Source organism: Misgurnus anguillicaudatus, chromosome 10, assembly GCF_027580225.2.
Source record: "Misgurnus anguillicaudatus chromosome 10, ASM2758022v2, whole genome shotgun sequence".
Classification (NCBI taxonomy): domain Eukaryota; kingdom Metazoa; phylum Chordata; class Actinopteri; order Cypriniformes; family Cobitidae; genus Misgurnus; species Misgurnus anguillicaudatus.
Window position 1 is genome coordinate 34,706,652 of NC_073346.2, and position 21,022 is coordinate 34,727,673.

The following is a 21,022-nucleotide window of genomic DNA, read 5'->3' on the forward strand; positions in this document are numbered from 1 at the left end:
TCACTTACTGCACAACAGTGGCTCTCATATTCAAAGGGAGCACCTTTAAAGCAAGGTTAAGACCCAGGAACACTCTTTCAGTGCAATTAATGTGAGCTGATAAACGGAGCACCGGACAGCACAAGCTTAACACCAAGTGCGTTGCATAAATGTGCAGACAGGCTTTGCAGTCTAACATCAAACTCGTGAGCGATGTCTTACAAACCTCGAAGACATTCAGACAGAATCTGTGTTCTTGTGACGTTTATGGAAGAGTAAAGGGCACCAAAAACTGGGCTGCAATGAAAACAGAAAGACATTTTTAGTGTGCTGATGAGGACACTAAACACAAAACATACTGTACAGCACAAATGCTTTTAGCTGCGCTGTAAAAGTGTAAGAAGAGATGAGTTGCTACAACTTATAAAATTTAGTTGACTTCTTTCAACTATATTTTATAAGTAAGGGATAATGTACAGGCTAATGTCCGCTTCGCGGCGGGTCCTGATCACACACTGTCGGGGCTTATTTGGCGATAACTACCGGCTGCCTGTACATTATCCCGCTTATTTCACATAATGAAAAAAATGGACATGAATATGAATTTGAAACATTTTATTGGCATATTTGTTTTAAATTAACATTTTTATCCTTCCGCGTGTTGGCTTCGTAGCTGTCATGCTCTATTTTGTCCAGTTCAGTAAGATCTCTGTGTCTTGTTGTTGTTTGTTCTTCGTAGTTCAATTTTCGTTTTTTCGTCTAAATTGGGGAGCCATTTGAATCGTCCAAATCTATCCACTGTTCAAACGTTTTGTTTTTACCGTACACGTACATGTTAAAATTAATGTCAACATTTTCCATTGTTAATTGTGGTTGTCCAGTGTTTGTCACAAGATGGCGCCAAACGGTAATCTTTGTTGGCGCGGAGGGATTTTAAATATACAAGTAGTACTGCACTGTAAAGAAATTCTGTAGAAATTGCAGCTGGGTTGCCGGTGACTTGCCGTAGATTTGAATTTGTGTTTTTTGCTGGCAACATTTTGTTCAAAGTTAAATGAACGTTAAACATTTGCAGGTCTTTGTCTTTACAGAGTAAAACAAAAAAACAGCATCAAGCAAAACATTCTGGGAAACAAAATCTGAAGCAAAAAACAGAAAAAAGGTTGATGATGATTTCTGGTTCCCAGAATGCTTTGCATGAGGCTGTTATTATATAGTTTTGTTCTGTAAAGATAAAGACTTGTTGATGTTTGACGTTTATTTAACTTTGAACAAACTCTTGCCCGTAAATAACATGGATTTGAATCTACGGTAAATTACCGGCAACCAGCTGCAATACCATTGTAATTTCTACTGAATTTTTTTACACTGTGGCTATGCGTTATTACTTTGGAGCGGTTATTATTTGAAAAGAACGAACCTGCAAATGTCTCAACTGACCAATCAGAATCAAGCATTCCAGAGAGCTGTGTAATAAGTTATAGCAACTTATCTCTAGTCAAGATAAATAATAGTAAGTTAAAATGACTTGTAAATCTAAGTTGATTTAACTAAAACATTTCTAGCAACTTATTTTTAAAAATGCAATAAAAGATTTTCTCTGATATATTTCAGGGGCCTTATTTATAAAATGCTGTGTAGAAACCATCGTACATTTGATCTTACGACCTTTTATCAAAAATGCGTATGTGTGATTCATAAACCGACCTGCGCGCAGAAAACACGCGTACCCCTTTCTGTCAGATGTGAAATTTATAAATCATAAATGATCTTGAACTTGTGCGCAGTTGAGCAGTTTCAAACCTCCGCCTTTAAACAATGCGTAATTAATGTCATAGACACATAAAAGAGTGCTTATATGACTTATATAGAATGGCTTATTTTCCGACAGTTTTTAGAAATATGGACTTTGCCGTGAATTTTTACCCACGCTTACTAATGAGGCCCCTGGTGATCTACAAGAAATTTAAATATGCAAAGTGGGAATTTAAGCGACATCTAGTGGTGAGACTGCTCAGTCCATAGCTTACCCCTCTCTTTCGAGAAACGCATAGAGAAGCTACAGTAGCCACCACAGGACAATCACATCATTGTCTGAGACAACGTAGTGACAAAACGCACTAACAGTTTGTCCATTTAGGGCTACTGTAGAAACATGACACAGACTTTAATGTAAGGGAACCTGTGTGCTGTATGTAGATGTAGTATTGAATACAAACCTGCATAACCGAGGTCTTCAGATCTCCTTTATCCGCTTTATATTTGTGACGCTTTTTTAAGATCTTTGCGTGCAGATAGGCAGCGCGTTTCACCGCAACATTTGAATAAAACTGTTCGGACAGCAAAACCCTGAGCTGCGTGAGCTGTGATGAGAGCAGACTCAGAAACAGCAGAAAGACCAGAACGAGAGACAATGGGACCAGAGATCTGTATAGCCACAGTTCAGGTTCAGGCAAACACTTCTTCTCAAACAAAGACACGGTGTAGGAAAAGTTGGCCCATTTCGCATTTTCCTCAACAGATAAACCTAAAAATAAAGTTGCCTCCTTACAACATGAAGAAAAAAGAAAGTTGCAAATCAAATGGTGAAATAAATGAATAAGGTCATGTCAAAGATTGACTTTGATGCTTAATATCTCATTACTAAATTATGAGACTTTAGTCTGGATTTCACAGACCGAATCACATTAAAACTCAGTACCCATGGCTTGAGAAACTATAATAGTAGACGGTGGCGGCCGGTGACTTCTTTTTTCGAGGGTGCACGATGTGAAGTTCCTCACATGTGTGTGGTTTGTAATTTCACAATATGTGTTTTGCACGCCGAGTAAACCAATGTGCATAACGTGTATTGTCAAAATAAGTGCCTGCTGCAGAGGCGTCTAAAGGGTTTATGCTCGTGTTTGCCAATACTCGCATAATCTCAAGCGTAATCAGAGTTTACTGTTAAATGAGTGTCTTGCGTGTATTTTGTGAACATGAGCGTCTCTTTTATCATAAACGGTTTTGACGCGTATGCAGTAGGCACTTGTTTTGACGGGACACGTGATGCACATGGTTCACATGACGCAACAAACACATATTTTGCAACACACATGACCCTACGAACACATTTTGAATTTGCGCCCCTCGGAAGAGCAGTCACGAGCCGCCACTGATAGTAAATATTTTATACCTGAAGTTTTATGCCCACAGGAACACGAAGCGGCTCCAGATCCCCAAGTCGCTTACTTAGAACTACAATAAGCCAATATATGAAGCTGTCTAGACTGATAAACACCAGCCAGGTGAGACAATGGGTTAATATGGGAATGCTGAACTTAAGCATGGCTTTCCATCGCTGGGCCGTCAGACTGAGGGACGGGGTCATAATGTAACGTTTCAATTCACTTTTAGTGAACGGCAGGACACAAGGTTTACCTTTCTCCCTTTGCTTTTCATCAAAGCGAATAAAGTTTTTTGTGATATATACGTTGTTGTACTTTTTGTCAATGCGGAATCGCCTGAGGTACAGAGCCGTGAGAAGCAACAGAAGAAAGAGACCTAAAGTCGGAGACAAGATCTTTCCTACTGAAGACAAGGCGTCGGTCAGCATCAGCAGGCTCCGAACCGTCTCATTTAGGGCTCGCTCACCTTCGACCATGTGAGTTTTAAAGCTCTCCGAGTTAACTTTCGGCTTAAGCTTGAAGTCTGCATGGTAGCTCACTAGATTAATACTTAGAAGTTGATTTCCCACCCATTTCAGCATTTTTATGTAATTCCCAAAGGGCTCCATGTTAATATCCAATAATTTTTCCTCCAAGTTGCAAATCAGGCCTTTCGCGAGCAGTCTGCCGTTCCATAACGTGTTCTTGATGTTGAAGAAAATAACCAAACTCGTTCCAAATGTCAGAAGAAGAGACCTCACTTGTTTCAAACCCATGGAGATCAAAAGCAAGGCTGCAAAACAGCGAGCCCTTTCTGAGAAAAAGATGGCTGGGGTTAAACAAACACAGAAACCACAGCTTATGGAAGCTGAGACTTCCAGATTACATTTGAAGGAAAAGTGGAGGATGAGGAAGATTAAGCTGCTCAGAATGAGGCTGGAGGTGAAGCAGGAAAACACCAGGAGAAGTTTCTCCTTCCAGCTCTTCGTGGTGTTGCTCGTGTAGAGGTCACACACGCTGGACCAGATCGGACGTAGTCTTGCTATCAGCTGAAACATTTTTGTTTTAGTCTTTATCGCCTGATTTACCTGAAATTTCAGAGGAAAGATTTTTATGTCTTTTGTCTGTTATTTTATTAGACATTAAAGGAAAACACCACAGTTTTTTAATGTTTTACTGTGTTCTTGCCTCAACTTGGATAGATTAATACATGCCTATCTTCTTTCGGTGCGTGCACTTAATCTTTGTGCATCGTGTCGTGAATGCGTTGGCATTTGGCCTGGCCCCATTCGTTCCTTGGGATCCGGGCGGGGATGAATTTAGAAGCCACCAAACACTTCCACGTTTTCCCTATTTAAAGACTGTTACACGAGTAATGGTGGCACGAAATTAAATGTGTTGATTTTTTTAAGCGGATAAAAAAGAGAACTATATTGTGTGGCGGAAGAACACTAAGTTTGCAGCACTTTGACTTCGACGAGCAGTAATATTATCGTAAGTTTGAGCGAAAGGGGAAGTAGTCAGGAGTGATGATGTTACTGCGTGCCGAGGTCAAAGTGCTGAAAACTAAGTTTGGTGGCTTCTGGGTTCATCCCTGTTTGGACCCTAAGGAATGAATGGGGCTAGGCTAAATGCTAACACATTCATGATGCGTTGTACAAAGATTGAGTGTACACATTAAAAAAAGATAGGTATGTATTGATTTGTCTGGACTGAGATGAGAACACAGTGAAATGTTGAAAAAGGGCGGTGTTTTCCTTAAAAAATGCCTGAGTGCCTTAAAAAAGGTTTAAATGATAATACAATACTGTAGATAAACTGCTAAAAATTTTACAAATGTTACACAATGTTTCCATAGCTGTCCTAGAGGACAGTTGATGTAGTTAAATTTGTATATTTACATTAGCGGCATTTAAAGTATACATTTTGGGACAGCTTTCAAGACAGGGTTTAGATTAATCCAGGACTAGGCTTTAGATGTTTTAGGACGTTTAAAGGTGCAGTGTGTAAATTTAAGCAGCATCTAGTGGTGAGGTTGCAAATTGCAACTAATGGCTCAGTCCACTACTCACCCCTTGCTTTTGAAACGCATAGAGAAGCTACGGTAGCCACCACCGGAAAAACATGTCATCGTCGGAGACAATTTAGTAAAAAAGTTTGTCTGTTAAGTGCATCTGTAGAAAAATGGCAGCACAAAATGGCGACTTCCACGTAAGGGGACCCTCTGTGCATGTAGATAAAAACGACTCATTCTAAGGTAATAAAAACATAACGGGTCATTATAAAAAGGTCTTTATACACCCCTGATAATATAGTTTTGTATATTATTTTGCATTTCTGTCAGATCCTTCTAAAAATTACACACTGCACCTTTAAGTAGTTTTTACAAACAAAAAATTACTTTTATGCATTTTGTGACAAAACAATGGCATTTGATATATGTTAAGATATGGCATTGCAAAATGTTTTTAAATTGAGCCATCTTAGGCATGCATTTCGGTCTGGAACTGGGATGGGCCCTGTCCGGGGGCCGCCTCATTGTCGTGGTGTGTGTCCCCTGGGAATCGAACCGATGACTTTCAAAGCTACGCCATAAAAAATATAGACAAAATATGTACTCCAGCTGTCACTGGGCCAGTACCCTTTAAAAAGTTAATAAAAAGTACCATTAGGTACAGGTCTATGTATACATTTGTAACCGATATGTACCTTTAAAATACTATCTCTGAGGTACTAATATGAACACTTTAGTTGCAAAGCTATACTTTTTGAAAGGTTAATGCCCTAGTTGGGGTACATATTTTGACTTTTTTTTTTTGATGGATCAGCATTGAAAATCATCGGTTCGATTCCCAGGGGACGCACATCATGATAATGTGGCGGTTTCCGTAAAGGGCTTATCCCAGTCCCAGACTAAAATGCATGTTTGAGATGGCTCACTTCAAAAACATCTTGCACTGATGCATGTTTGTAAAAACTACTTAACCCTTGTGGGTGGTTGAGGCCATTTTAGTTTTTTTATGTCTTAATTTACAAATCTTATATTTACACATATTTTGAGAAAATGCTTTGAATATTTTCAAAAACTCTAAAGTATACCGTGGGCAAATTCACTACCCTTTCGGTTTGTTCGTGTGCGGGAGGGCCACTGAATTAAACGGCTGTGGAGATGTATCGGATTGATATTTTTTCAAATTTTTTTTCATAAATTTGTTAATCGCCCTCAGTGCTGATCAAAACTACCAAATGCTTGGAAAGGTTCCGTGATTGTGGCTCTTTGGTTGCCAGGTTCATAGGTTGTGTCACTGATTTAATGAAAAAAATAAAAGTCAATATAAAAGGTGATTGTGGACTGGATTTTTTTGGCCCTTTTCATAGTCTTGGGCTTGTCAAAGATTTTATTTTTTTCTCCCTAATTAGTTGTTCGTAGCTTTTTTTGCCCCGTTGACTTTCATTATAACAACATTTTTTGATTGCAAAGCAATGACACCTTATTATCATGCATTCTTGAATGTTGGCGTTTTTTCCTTTTGCTAAAGAGGCAAAGAGGTAAAATTTGTAATTTTTACTGTTGATCACCATGTGGCACCATTAACCCTTTAGTAGGCCTGTGCAAAACACAGAGCTTAATTTCTGGCTTGTATATTAAGTTATTTGGAGTATAACAGGATATTGGAGATGTCATATATATGATGTCATGCCTTTCCAATAAAAAAATGTTGTTATAATGCAGTGCTTCTCAATTATTTTCTGTCACACACCCCCCCCCCCCTAAGAAGAAGTAAACATTTCGCGCCCCCCCCCAACTCTCCGCCGCGACTGTAAATAGTATAATTTGTCTATAAAATTACACATCTGCAAAACATTGTATCCTTATTAACATTGAGAAAACACAAAAAGAAAACAAAAAAAGAAATATCGATCAACTTACAACAAAGAATAACTTTATTAACATTGTTTTTTAGTCTGTAACAGAAAAGACTTAAAATGCATCAATTTGCCTGAAATAAAAAAAATCAATCCTTATATAAAGTATAATATTTTTTGACCATTTGATACTGAAAAATGGGGGTCCCGCCCCACTATTTGAGAAGCACTGTTATAATGGAAGTCGATGGGGCAAAAACAGTAAATGAAGGAGGAAAAGAATAAAAACTGATGCTGCACAAAGACGAAAAATGCTTCAAAGCCAATGTTTTTATCAATCTTTGACAAGCCCAAGACTGTGAGGGAGGTGGAAGGGTCCGGTCCACAGTCACTTTTTATATTGAAAATCAATAAATTTTTGTCCCCCCTCAGATCGGTGACACCACTTGTGAGCTTGGCGGTTGGGGAGTTGAAATCATGGACATTTTGTGGACATTTGGTGGATTTGATCAGTACTGAGGTTGATTGAAAAAAAAATTGGAAAAATAATGGTCTGATGATTTTTTGCAGCCGTTTAATTCGGTGGCCTTTTTTTGTACACTAACAACCCGAAATGGTAGTAAATGGGACCAACCCACAAGGGTTAAATGTCCCATAATAACTAAATCCTGGATTCATCTAAACCCTGTCTGGGAAACAATGTATACTTTAAATGCTGCTACGTGTTTACCAAAATGTAAAAATAATTAACTACATCAACTGTTTTCTCTGATAGGACACTTCCAATAAGCATGACTTTGAAACCTTGAGTTAATTAAAAGGCATTTCAGAAAATGCATCTCTGAAAAAGAAGCTGGAATTATTGGTTCTACTTTATTATTTTATCTAATATTCATGACATTCAGGCATCGGATGTGATGTCCCTTTCTAAAACTGGGATTTAGGCAGCAATAGTGACTAGCATAACAAGTCTATCATTTCATTTCAAAGAGTAAATTATAAACTGACCTGGCATGCAAGTGTTTGTCAAACTTACCTCGTGTTCGTCAGCAGTCCAGGTTGTGTTATGTGTTTTATGACAGCGCTTGCTTCTTTTAAAGTAAAGAAACAGGAAGTTGTTTTATTTTCCACAATCCTTTACTTCCTTCTATGTATCATCACAATGCTGATTCATAACCACAGAAGAACACTGATGGTAACGCATGTTTTCAGTCTATTTTGATAATTTCTTTTGATGACACCATTTTATTTCATTATGTAAGGTTTCATGTAATGTTCAAAACGAAATTGTTAGTCATACATGTCAGTAAAGCCAAAGGGTAACGTGGATATTAGCATCATACTGCCCCGTGTCACTGTTTAGAATGGCAATTTTCTTACAATTTAGTAGTTTAAAACATTAGAGATATTACAGTATAAGTAATCAGATGAACAAAATATATAACACTGACCTAGATGTTTTTGGATATTTTACTGCAAATATCTTACAAATTGTACCTTTAAGCATCTCTATTAAACATGCATTAGAAAAAGACCTTACTGGTGTGCATCTTGAGACAAATCATTGGTAATGGTATATTTTAGGATCTGTCAGAGCAAGTTATTTTCAGTTGAGACAGCTTAAAGGTGTGTTTTAAGCCGTATGTGAACCTGGCGGGATATGTTTTTGGTTTAGTTTTTTTAATAAAAACGTATTCACCTTATATCTATCTTATGATTAAATGAATGAATAAATATTTGATTGTTATGTTGTTTTCATGTGTCAGAAAAAAATATTGTAAATAGAAACTGATTTTTTTAATACTAGTTGGTAACACTCATTTGCCAGTGTAATATCCATTTTTATTTTTTAATTTGAAAAATAACTTACATAAATCTCTGTACTCAACCATACTTGACCAAGACATAGCCTTGGCCAATAAATACATTGCACCAAAATAAAGTAAGAAATAATAATTAATAATAATAATAAAGAGAGAAGGCATTTGAAAGAGAACAGAGCATATCTTTGACATCATGAGACATTATCCCACTTCCAAAAGATCGGAAAAAGGTTTGTGTTGTTTATAGATTACTATTAAAATCTCATACAGTACGACATAACAGATGTACACCCAAATCATATGTCGACAGAAATTTCGTTACAGATGAAAAACAAGTATTTATTTTGTCACAAAAAAGCAAATTTTATTGGAAGAGGTATAATGTCTCGATCAGGCATTTTTATTGTGTCATACTTCCAAGATATAAGAAGCTCTGATTATTACTAAAAATAGAAAATAAAAAACTAATAGGTCTTGGCTCGTAAATAAACTAACAAAAATATATGAATCGACTACTTTCTTGAAAAACAAAGAAATAAAAATGAAAGGTATATCGTGTGGCAATATTATCGTCCCAGTGTGCATTTCTCTGCAGACAGCATCATGCTAGGAAAACTGCACAGTACAATACTGCGAAAATCTGTCAGCTGCAGCCACCTCCAGTGTAAAGACCTTGTGAAATATTGGGCTCTTTTGTCAGGAATACTGCAGCTCATATTTCCATAAAGATAAAAAAAAATCCCTGGTCACCTTTCCCTTAAATTTTCAACAAAGTATGATTTGCTAAGGTGGAATGTTCATTCGGATTTTTTGCCCTTCTGGTCCACGTAAGACCGCTGCCTAACTTTCACAAAAACGAAATTCATGTGGGGTAAAGGATCATCATCGACATGCACTGCTTTTTTTCTCCAAATATCGTCTTTATCAAAACATGCTGAGTTACTGTAAGATGTGCGCCCAAGCCTTGTTGCCAAAAACCCTTTTCAACATGCTTGTTAAACGAATGATCTTCAAACAATATACAGACAGAGCTGTAGAAAAGGAACAGCCAGGAACATAAAAAAGAATCCGAACAATGTTGGGAGAAATCTGACATCGGAATCAAGAAGTACAGCAGTTACCCTGGGACAAGGGAGAAGTAGAGAAACGTGTACAATTTGCACATAATCTTTAGCTTCATAAGGCTTACGCCTTTACAGTTATAAATCATAGACATTTAATTGTTGAACGTCTTTGTCACATTAACAGATTGTAAATAAAGTGTTAAGCTTTTCATTGTCTGTAAAAATACAGGAAAGACCAATGAACGGTCTACAGGACGATAAAACAAGGTTTCATGTTTTTCAAATCACACTGTAGCATTCACTCCCCAATGAAAACCATGCACTAGTGAAATTTATCTTTAAAAATAATAGAAATCTTGAAAATGGCTGATCCGGTTAGTTTTTTTCTTTTCTCTTGTAGTTTTCTTGTAGTTGTTGAGAGTAGCAGTCTCAAGAAAATATTTTGTATTTATTTTCCAACTATTTTTTCTTTTTTTTCCTCAAGTTCAGCTAAAGTTGTGTCCATGCAAAATAAAAACGTTTAGTTTTCATACAGTATCAAGAGAAGTAATTCAGTTTGATCTTAAAAGGTTTTTCACAACAATTCAAACCTAGATTTCATCTCCGTGTTGATCTAGCAGAATCATATCAGGGGAGTGAGGTGCAAAATCAAAGCTCAATCCCATCTCATATTCATTTCACGTGTACATTTCTGGGTCTGTTGGCATGGCTTGACCCAGTCTCTGGTAAGGAACACTGTTAGCCCATGTAGATACAAATACATCAACATTAAAACATACATGAAATAAAAGGTAAAAGAAAAGTCGAAGAGAACATTGTAGCCCGATTCAAAAAGGGCTTCTGAAGAATCCGACTGGTTCTAAGTTCAGACCCATCTCTGATGGCTTCAAAAAGGTTCTAAAAGCAGGAATTGTGATTTTCCTTAAGCTAACGATCCCATTTTCAGCTTTGTTCAGCTTGTCTCTCCCCTACCCTTATTGGGTGCTTTTTGCGCACAATGTGTGCGACTTTTTTTGCGAGCAAACACAGGACCCCTTTAATCACCCCTAAGAAACAAGCTCTGAACACACAACATCAAGCATGCAGTGTTACCGGGGAAACGGGACCTGTCGCAAATCTCAAACTCGACCCAATGGCTGCTACAATAACGCTTATTTCAGAAAACTGCTACGAGCGGCCGAATGGTCCGGATCCGCTGTCGAGAGATGACTGGGACGCCCTTCTAGTCAACGGGGCCAAAGATGGGTCGACTAATGAAGAGGGCGGGAACAGCTTAAACCAGCCAATAACCAGGTTGGACAAGTCCAGATCATCTAAAAGTATCTGAGCAGCTCCCATGAAAGACTTGTGGTCCATACGTCCGTAGTCTCCCCATACAATGATCTACAATGAAAAGAAAACAAATCTCAATATCATTCACGAGGAAAAACAACATTTAAAACAACACATTTAGCCATTTTGACACTAGTAAACCCATCAATATTCTACCTGTGAACCCACCTGTGAACCCACCAATATTCTACCTGTGAACCCATCAATATTCTAACCGTGAACCCATCAATATTCTACCTGTGAACCCATCAATATTCTACCTGTGAACCCATCAGTATTCTACCTGTGAACCCACCAATATTCTACCTGTGAACCCACCTGCGAACCCACCAATATTCTACCTGTGAACCCACCTGCGAACCCACCAATATTCTACCTGTGAACCCATCAATATTCTACCTGTGAAACCACCAATATTCTACCTGTGAAACCACCAATATTCTACCTGTGAAACCACCAATATTCTACCTGTGAACCCACCAATATTCTACCTGTGAAACCACCAATATTCTACCTGTGAAACCACCAATATTCTACCTGTGAAACCACCAATATTCTACCTGTGAACCCACCAATATTCTACCTGTGATCCCACCTGCGAACCCACCAATATTCTACCTGTGAAACCACCAATATTCGACCTGTGTACCCACCAATATTCTACCTGTGAACCCACCAATATTCTACCTTCGATCCCACCAATATTCTACCTACGATCCCACCAATATTCTACCTGTGATCCCACCAATATTCTACCTGTGATCCCACCAATAATCTACATATGATCCCACCAATATTCTACCTGTGATCCCACCAATATTCTACCTGTGATCCCACCAATATTCTACCTACGATCCCACCAATATTCTACCTACGATCCCACCAATATTCTACATGTGATCCCACCAATTTTCTACCTGTGATCCCACCAATATTCTACCTGTGATCCCACCAATTTTCTACCTGTGATCCCACCAATATTCTACATGTGATCCCACCAATATCCTACCTGTGATCCCACCAATATTCTACTATGATCCCACCAATATTCTACCTATGATCACACCAATATTCTACATGTGATCCCACCATTATTCTACCTGTGATCCCACCAATATTCTACCTGTGATCCCACCAATATTCTACCTATGATCCCACCAATATTCTCCTGTGATCCCACCAATATTCTACCTGTGATCCCACCAATATTCTACCTGTGATCCCACCAATATTCTACCTGTGATCCCACCAATATTCTACCTGTGATCCCACCAATATTCTACCTGTGAACGCACCGATTTTCTACCTGTAAACCCAGCGATTTTCTACCTGTAAACCCACCAATATTCCACCAGTTTTCCTTCAAAACCATCAATACTTCTTTTGTAAAACCATCAATATTCTACCCATTAAACCATCAAAATTGTACCTGTAAAACTTTTCCTCCTGGAGTCTCTTCAAACGACAGCTGCTGCTGGTAAAGTGGGTCCAGTGTTTTTCGTGCTACTTTTGTTTTCTTTTTTGCTATACAGGCACCATTCTCCAGTAGATACACTTTAACGTAAGGGGCTGTAAAGTAAACAGATGGAGTTCACACATATGATGACGATTTTATGCTGAAAATCAACATCAGAAACAAGAGCAGCACTGACCTGGCAATGCCTTAGAACCTGGCTTGCCCACAAGGCCTCTGGCTCGGATGACCTCAACCTCCAGCGCTCCTTTCTTTTCCACCATCCCAATCTGAATGTCACCTACGTTGGATTTATAGACGATTCATGAGCAAAGGATGTGAAATATTATAGGAAGAACATGAAAGAATTCAGGTTGAGTGCACTGGAACCACAAATACTTAAGTCAAGTGTGTACATAGAACCAAATAAACATGTAGGAAAGGATGGGGTTTGGCGCTTACCCATAGGGGGTGTGGCTAACGTCTGTCTTCCCACAAGCTGGGCGGGGCCAAGTCCATCCAGGAAATCACTGAACTGGCTGTCAGAGGAAAGTCTTACACCAGGGAAGATGAGACTGAGGATGAAAAAGATTCTATTAGATAAATACAAGTACTGCCAATAGAAAAATAACTGTGTCCCTGCCATCTACGTGTGGAGTTTTGCTTGCGCTCTACTTGACTCTGTGCTATTTCATATTTATTGAGTTTGATGATTAAATTGAAGCATACAAATGCTGCAATCAACTGTTCACTGATAAATGATCCTTTAAGCTTTCACCATCACATACTGAAATTTCTGAGATTGGGTCTCTGTTGGATGGGGGTGCTGATGGTTTGTATTTCAGCATATATACAGCATGTGTTTTGTTACTCACTTCCCCTCCGAGCTGTAGCTGTTCATGCTCCCATCATTGGATTCACGACTGGCCTGCCGGGTCATTCGGGTTCGCATCTCTACAGCCAGACCGGTCTCCGTGCTCCTCTGAATTGTGCTACGAAGCTTCTTTCCTCCTGCTTCTGCAAAAACAGAGAGGGGAAAAAAGAGAAACTCAATTTGTAAAGATGTTTGTTGATAAAAGTGAATCAAACTGAAGACAAATAAGAAGGGATGCACCGATACCACTTTTTTGGAATACGAGTACGAGTACTTGCATTTCAGTACTTGCCGATACCGATACAGAGTACTTAATAAAAAAAATTTTTGTTACAAGTAACAGCTTTAGTCATATAATTTAACAAAAAAACAAGGGACTAGTTTGGAATTAAGAACATTTATTTAAAATGAAAAGCATGTTGTATGCAACATATTACAGAATAAATAATTATAAATTAAACAGTGACAGTACAACTCAAGTATTTTTTTCAGTTTGTTGTAAACTCTGACTCTTTGGACAACACAAGAGGCATTAACCCCTTATACGACGCTCAAACATAGACATTTCTGGTATCGATCCCCGATATCGGGGGACTTTTAACGAGTACGAGTACTTTAGAAAATGTGATACCAAGGCTGACACCCGATACCAGTATCGGTGCATCCCTACAAATCAGCATTGAAAAGAAGTACATTTTAGACCCTTGGCACACATTATGGGTGTGATATCAAACATGCTTCTGACCCAATAGAATGGATCTTCCACTCAGGACAAGAACTCAAATTTTCTAAAATGAGTTTGACAAACAAAAAACCTTCAAGATGATGTATGATTTGTTGGAATCTAAAAAAATAACAGAGCTACACGTGTTTGAAGTTGATAAAGTCAGCAAGGCAATTTTGAGAAATTGTTTTGAAAGAAAGAATTTTGAAGGTTAGACAACAATACTACAGGAAAAATATATGTTCAACTTTTTTTCTTTCTTTTATATTTTGATTGACATTGAGACAGACAGCTTTAAGATCTACTGTAATGCAAGAATCTAATATAATGTTAAACATCAAATATTTTCCCTCAAGAGTTAACCAAATATTTACTTGAGACATAACAGATTATATCTGCGTAATTCTTGGCAAAACAGATATTTTTAAAACTTTTATTTATGTGTATATATATATCAGGCTAGCGTGCTCATGCATCGGTGTGCATGTTTCAGATCTGTCAGTCAGCGCAAGGAAGATCGTTTTTGAGTCCTGTCACTCTTAATAACTCTTTTACATCAAGCAAGTCCTGTACTCTTCTAATTCCTGCATGTTTTTAAAACCGAAACAAAAATGTCACGCACATGTGGATGCACGCATCTTTGTATTAGATTAAAGGGGCCATGGCATGAATATCTGACTTTTTCCATGTTTAAGTGCTATAATTGGGTTCCCAGTGTTAACCTAGACCAGTGGTTTTCAAACTGGGGGCCCGGGCCCCCAGGGGGGCCGTGAGATGGTGCCAGGGGGCCCCAGTTTTATGACATTTTATAAAATACATTCATTTACCATGAATTCTGTGTAATTAAACCTAAAAAATAATAAGCCAACTAACCAACAGCACTACTAGGTATAATTTTATATGTTTTGTTTAATTAAAATATTACATTTTAAAAATGTTTTTGTCATAAATTTTATTTTGGGGGGCCACGACAAAATGCACTGTACACAAGGGGGGCCGCATGGTGAAAAAGTTTGGTAACCACTGACCTAGACAATGTGAAAACGATCAACCTAGTAACGTAGTTTTGGTAAACCATTCTCTGCAAGCAAGTGACAAATTAGGTCATTGAAATTTGCCTCTCCTTATGATGTCATAAGAAGATCTTGTTATAATAATACCGCCCCTTAATCTGCACTATCCAACCACGGCACAGCCATTTAGTTCCGAGAGAAAGAGAGAGAGAAAATAATTCACAGCACAATTGAGTTTCAATTGCAACAATTACCCCCATCATTGCGATCAGTGTTTGAATTTCATCAGCTCATTTGCATTTTAAAGGACACACCCAAAACGGCATATTCTTGCACAAACCTACAAAGTGGCAATTTTAACATGCTATAATAAATTATCTATATGGCATTTTGAGCTAAAACTTCACATGTGCACTCTGGGGACACCAAAGATTTATTTGACATCTTAAAAAAGTCTTGTGACATGGCCTCCTTTAAGCATTTTGGACGGGGCACCTCTCAGAATACGTACAAATAAAGATAATTTTAGATGTTAAATGACTCTTTAGAGCATTGGGACCACTAGACGAGTGCTTAAAGGTGCAGTGTGTAATTTTTAGAAGAATCTCTTGACAGAAATCCAATTTATCAGGGGTGCAATAAAGACCTTTCATAATGAACCGTTATTTGTTTATTACCTTATAATGAGATGTTTTATCTACATACACAGAGCGTTCACTTACATGGAAGTCGCCATTTTGGGCCGCCATGTTTCTACAGAAAGCCCTTAATGGACAAACGTTTTTTACTAAGTTGTCTCCGGTGATGACCTGTTTGTCTGGTGGTACAAAGCGAGGGGTGAGCAGTGGACTGAGCCATTGGTTGCAATTCATAACCTCACCACTAGATGCCGCTAAAATTTACACACTGCACCTTTAATGTACTTATCAAAATGGACTTTTATACTTTCTATTACCTGAAAGAGAACTTGTGCATTTGAACTCATTTTGCTAGCACAAATATACACATTTTTCTTTCGAGTTCCTATATTTAGCCTACAAATAAGCCATAGCGTCCGTTCCGTGAAAAGCGCAGTAATTTGACATGACAGCTTACGCAGGTGCGCTGAACCAAGCAAATACCAACAATCAGAAACTTCTCAATGTCTTTTCACTCATGAACAAGAGAAATGGAGCCTGGGTGTAAGTAGACATGAAGTTGCTTTAAAAAAAAAAAAACAGTTTGAAAATTACCATTATTTCCACTCTTACCAGTGGCACGGAAATGACAAATATCACCTTAACTAATGAGTTCTTTATTATTTAAAGAAATAAAAAATAAAGCCTGTATCTACAGCGAAGATGATAAAAACAGTAACGTGAAAAAGAGACATGGCTTGAGATATACCATAAAACCATACCATTCTCACAGACACAAACGGTTCGAGATCCTATTGAATTTAATGAACTCTACTTCTGCGCCATGGCGCACCACATTAAAAAGCCAAACTACGTCTGTTCTCCAAGATACAAGAAGTCATATGATACTTATGTGATATTAATCTCTGGAGGCTGAAGGAAGAGTAAGAGGAGAGAGAGAGAGAGAGAGAGAGAGAGAGAGAGAGAGAAAAACGCAGGAAATCAAAGATCTTCAAGGTCATAACACATGATACCGTTGACACCCAATCAAACCACTGAATAGCTATTTAGTCCAAAACGATCACTGCAGTACAAATGACTCACTATTATACACTGTTATAGCACTTCACAACCATGTCATAATTTCACTATAATTACTCAAGCAACAAAATATAACATAAAAGAGTTAATATCGCCTTCTCGAACAAAAAACATCTGATGTTTGACATATAAGAAGCATATCCAGACCTCCCGAAGGTAAACGTACACAGACAATCTTATCACCATCTCTGTTCTCTTACCTCCCTCTTCTTCATCAAAGGAGTTCATGCAGGGAAAATACACAGCCAGCGCTTCGAACGAGGCTGACAGACTCATGCGACTCTGAGAGCGCTGCATGCGCCCGCCGTTGCCGCCCGTACCCGTGCCTCCATCATGGCTCTGTCTGCCCATGTTTACCGTCGCTGCCTGAGGTTAGATGCACAAACCGAGCGGAGAGGATGCTGTGGTGCTGAGACTGCAGAAGACGGGTTGAGCAGATGAAACTCTAAACATTACTTGTCGGCAGAGAGATGAGATCTCGACGCGGTCGGTTCTGCACATCCGGGTGTATTTTTTCGGGTTACTGGTTTGGAACGTTCTGCGGTATGCAGCATTGGTGTGTATCCAGCGCTCAATGCAGTCAGGGCTGTCTGCTCTTTTCAAGCTATCTCTATTCCAACACACAGGAGGAGGGAGGCAGGAGGAGTCTGGCTCTCTCTCACATCCTCTCTCTCAGCCAATCAGAAGCCACGATTTGGCTCACTGCTACAAATGCTCCTTGAGGCGCATGAGCTTTACCCAGAGATACAGCGAATGTGTATGTGCATATGAGGCCATTAGGAACCCGAGCATCTCTTGCCTTGACTCTCCACATGCCTGTCACCCATAGTTCACGTGTACAGACAAACAGACACACATGGCTAATTTCTCCTCTTGATTTATTTCTCCGTGCTGACGTACATCTTTTATCTTGCACCTTCACTATCTACCAGAGTAAATGTTTACCACAGAAGATGTGCGGCCAGAGAAACAACTGAATCATTGCTATTGATGAAAAATACAACAGCAAAAAGCATTGCAAATATTTACAGAGTCATAACTTGTGGATGGCAGCCATAGCAAAGCATTTTCATCCACTTCAGACATCAACGCGAGTTAAAGGTGATCAGATAAGTTTGTTATATTTCAAAATATGATAAAAAAGATCAAAATACGCACCTAAGCTTTTACTGGGGAAGTAGCCTTTAACCCTTTCCTCACCAGCTTTTTTATTATTGAATGCCTTCCAGAAATGTTTTTTCTTTAAATATATAAACATACAATATATCAAAATCAGAACAGATCCTCTGCTTTTACACACACAATAAACATTTCATCCTATCTTCATTTGTTCTCTGTTTATTACCTCTCAAATATGGGTTTCTTCAAATATACCAAATTTTGATAATTAAAATTTGTATAAAGGACTTTGATAAAGATTAGATGCAGAGCGATCCTCAAAACCTAGACGAACATAAAGCTGTTTCGGACATACTTCCGGGTTTTAAATGTTGCGGAAATGCGCACCTGGTGGATAATAGCAGTATTGCAGATTGACGAGAAAACTCGTCAATGGCGGGGAAAGAGTTAAATATATAAACATACAATATATCAAATAAAATTACAGATCCTATGCTTTTGCACACACAATAAACATTTCATCCTATCTTCATTTGTTTCTTCAAATATACCAAATTTTGAGCAAAAAGGTGAGATAATAATTTTTTTTATAAAGGACTTTGATAGAGATTAGATGCAGAGCGATCCTCAAGACCTAGACGGACATAAAGCTGTTTCGGACATACTTCCGGGTTTTAAATGTTGCAGAAATGCGCACCTGGTGGATAATAGCAGTATTGCAAATTGACGAGATAACTCGTCAATGGCGGGGAAAGAGTTAAATAAATAAACATACAATAGGTTTAGCGCCACGTTGTTTATATAGCAAATGCATTTGCGCCCATGTTTGCGTTCTGATCTAAAAACGAGGTGTGTTCAGGCGCGATGTTGGCGCGTTGCTCTTTTGAGGCAACTAAAATAGACTACGCCATTGACCAACTAAAACCTGGTCTAAAGTCTAAAGTCAATGGCGCAATATGTTTTTTGTTATTTAAAGAGCGCGTTAGAAATATGCGCTATATAAACGGGATGAAAACGCAGGTTTGCTTATCACATATGAATGCTCAGCAACACAAAACACTTTTCAAATATAAAAATATTAAAGGATTGAAATGTAAAAGATTATTATTGAGTCTCTTGGACATAAATGAGGACTAATTATGAGATTAGAAAGCGCAAAGAGCTGCTTCACCTGCAGCCTGGTAAGTAAATAAATGCTTTGCTTTAAACAAATGCATCTGTTTTTAAATGTTTTTTTTAACATGCTACCTCACGGATTTATTGTATATGATGATTCTGTACCTGTGGATATGGTGAGATGAGAAACATTTTTAAGTAATGCTTAAAAAAACTCTTTGCTTAAAAAAACGCTGTCCAAGTGCTGAAACATTCGGAGAGCCGTTTGTAAATTCTTTATCTCCTGTTTGTTACAAATAAAGTATTTTTAGAGTACAAACCTTTTCTTACATACTTGTAAATTATTTTTTGATGATATTATGCAATTAAAAGCCTGTTTTTTTACTTCCATGACTAAAAGAAAACGGGTTTTAGAGGTTTTAATAAAAAATAAAATTTCAATACAAGTGAAAAACAACACAATTATTTAACAATAATCTTAAACTGGGGATCTTCTTCCTCCGCTTAGTTTTTCAGTTTACAAAGTCCGTCATCTAAATAGGGATTAAACATAGCGCCAGCGCAACAGGCTTTTAAAGGGGATGAGAGCTGAGACTCTCATCGGTTTATTGCACGTTATGCCCAAAATACTCCCATTACTCATTAAAGAAATAGGACCAACCCTTTTCGACCATGCGCTTGGCTTACAAACCATTTATCCCTTCGTTAAATTAGCAAAAGTGGATTCGGACTCGCCCATTTAGACGTTGCGCTGTACGCTTTAGACAATGCGCTTAGATCATTAAAATAGGGCCCTTAGTGTTTTATGAGTTGGGTAAGAGCGACACCTAGTGGATAATAGCGGAAATATGGTTTGCCGTAAAAACTCGTCATTGGCAGGAAAGCAATTTTTCTTAATTGACGAGATAACTAAAAGGTCAATATGGTTAAAAAGGTCCTAATATGTACCATTAAAGGTGACATAGAATGATTGAATGGAGTATTTATTCTTGTTCTGTGATGTGATATGTAGACAACAACATTTTGGTTGGGTGTGTAATGCCTTAGAAGCTTCCTAAAAACCTCTCTCAGGAAGCTATATTAGGGTGGGGGATTTTAAATGCATGGTTTTGCACCTATTTGGCATCCCTTCGGGCTTAACTGGCAACCTCATTATGAAATTTTACAAATAGAAGAGCACGCCTCGGAACGCGACTCGCCATTTCGCCTTGAACTTCGCGAACACTGCTGCAATTTACTTCCTGTTGGAGGCGAGAGGCCGGATGTATGCAAATAATTTTGAAGGGGAGGGAATTTAAAGAGAGTGGGGGGGCAGTGAGATGCATTTCACATAATATGTATCCATTGTTCAGATTGGGCCATTTTCTGGCGGACATTTCTAAAGGAGGAATTTCTTTGAAACAGAGATGTTCAGAATGTCTAGCACTTTTCGTATGTGCGTGAATGCGAGTAGACTACAGTTATTTAACTGAGAAAAGGTAAAAATGCTATTTCATTCTCTGTCACCTTTAAATTAGGGATGCACTATATCGGCCGACATATCGTTATCGGCCGATAACTGCTTATTTGTAATATTATCGGTTATCGGTCTGATAGCAAAATTAGGCCGATAAATGAAAGCCGATAAATGATGGATTATTTTGGTTTGTTGAACCACTTCACTTGCTCATTGCTGGCCATGTGGAGTATTGATTGGTGCTTTCTGTGACATAGCACGAAGATGACACGTGTTGCGGGCTTAAGAAGAGTATGCTAGTCTAGCGCAAAGACAAGATGTCCGCGGTCTGGGAGTTT

The 21,022-nt window shown here is 38.3% G+C and overlaps 2 protein-coding genes across 36 annotated transcripts in view; both read right to left on the minus strand.

Moving 5' to 3' along the window:
- Positions 1-40: 40 nt before the first annotated feature.
- On the minus strand, positions 41-8,668 carry LOC129448610 (dendritic cell-specific transmembrane protein). 3 transcript variants are annotated; one of them, XM_055211137.2, is made up of 4 exons: positions 8,029-8,668; positions 3,155-4,213; positions 2,199-2,525; positions 41-276 (listed from the first exon to the last, which is right to left on the minus strand). In XM_055211137.2, the coding sequence occupies exons 2-4, from the start codon at positions 4,181-4,183 to the stop codon at positions 217-219; spliced, it is 1,416 nt and encodes a 471-aa protein (XP_055067112.2). In that variant the 5' UTR covers positions 4,184-4,213; positions 8,029-8,668; the 3' UTR covers positions 41-216. The 3 variants fall into 3 exon arrangements, with proteins under 3 accessions (XP_055067112.2, XP_073728571.1, XP_073728572.1); XM_073872470.1 differs by lacking the exon at positions 41-276 and having other exon boundaries at positions 1,590-2,525; XM_073872471.1 differs by lacking the exons at positions 41-276; positions 8,029-8,668 and having other exon boundaries at positions 1,590-2,525; positions 3,155-4,698.
- A 1,695-nt stretch (positions 8,669-10,363) lies between these two features.
- rims2a (regulating synaptic membrane exocytosis 2a) overlaps positions 10,364-21,022 on the minus strand; it is a 200,943-nt gene continuing 190,284 nt past the window's right edge. For 32 of the 33 annotated variants that reach the window (XM_073872457.1, XM_073872441.1, XM_073872437.1 and 29 more), the window contains 5 exons: positions 13,540-13,681; positions 13,127-13,239; positions 12,864-12,965; positions 12,641-12,780; positions 10,364-11,262 (listed from right to left, as the gene is read on the minus strand). In XM_073872457.1, coding sequence (XP_073728558.1) covers positions 11,047-11,262; positions 12,641-12,780; positions 12,864-12,965; positions 13,127-13,239; positions 13,540-13,681 — 713 coding nt within the window. In that variant the 3' untranslated portion in view covers positions 10,364-11,046. Of the gene's footprint in view, positions 11,263-12,640; positions 12,781-12,863; positions 12,966-13,126; positions 13,240-13,539; positions 13,682-17,193; positions 17,598-21,022 lie in introns of those variants that run through there. The other variant, XM_055211131.2, reaches the window with a different exon arrangement.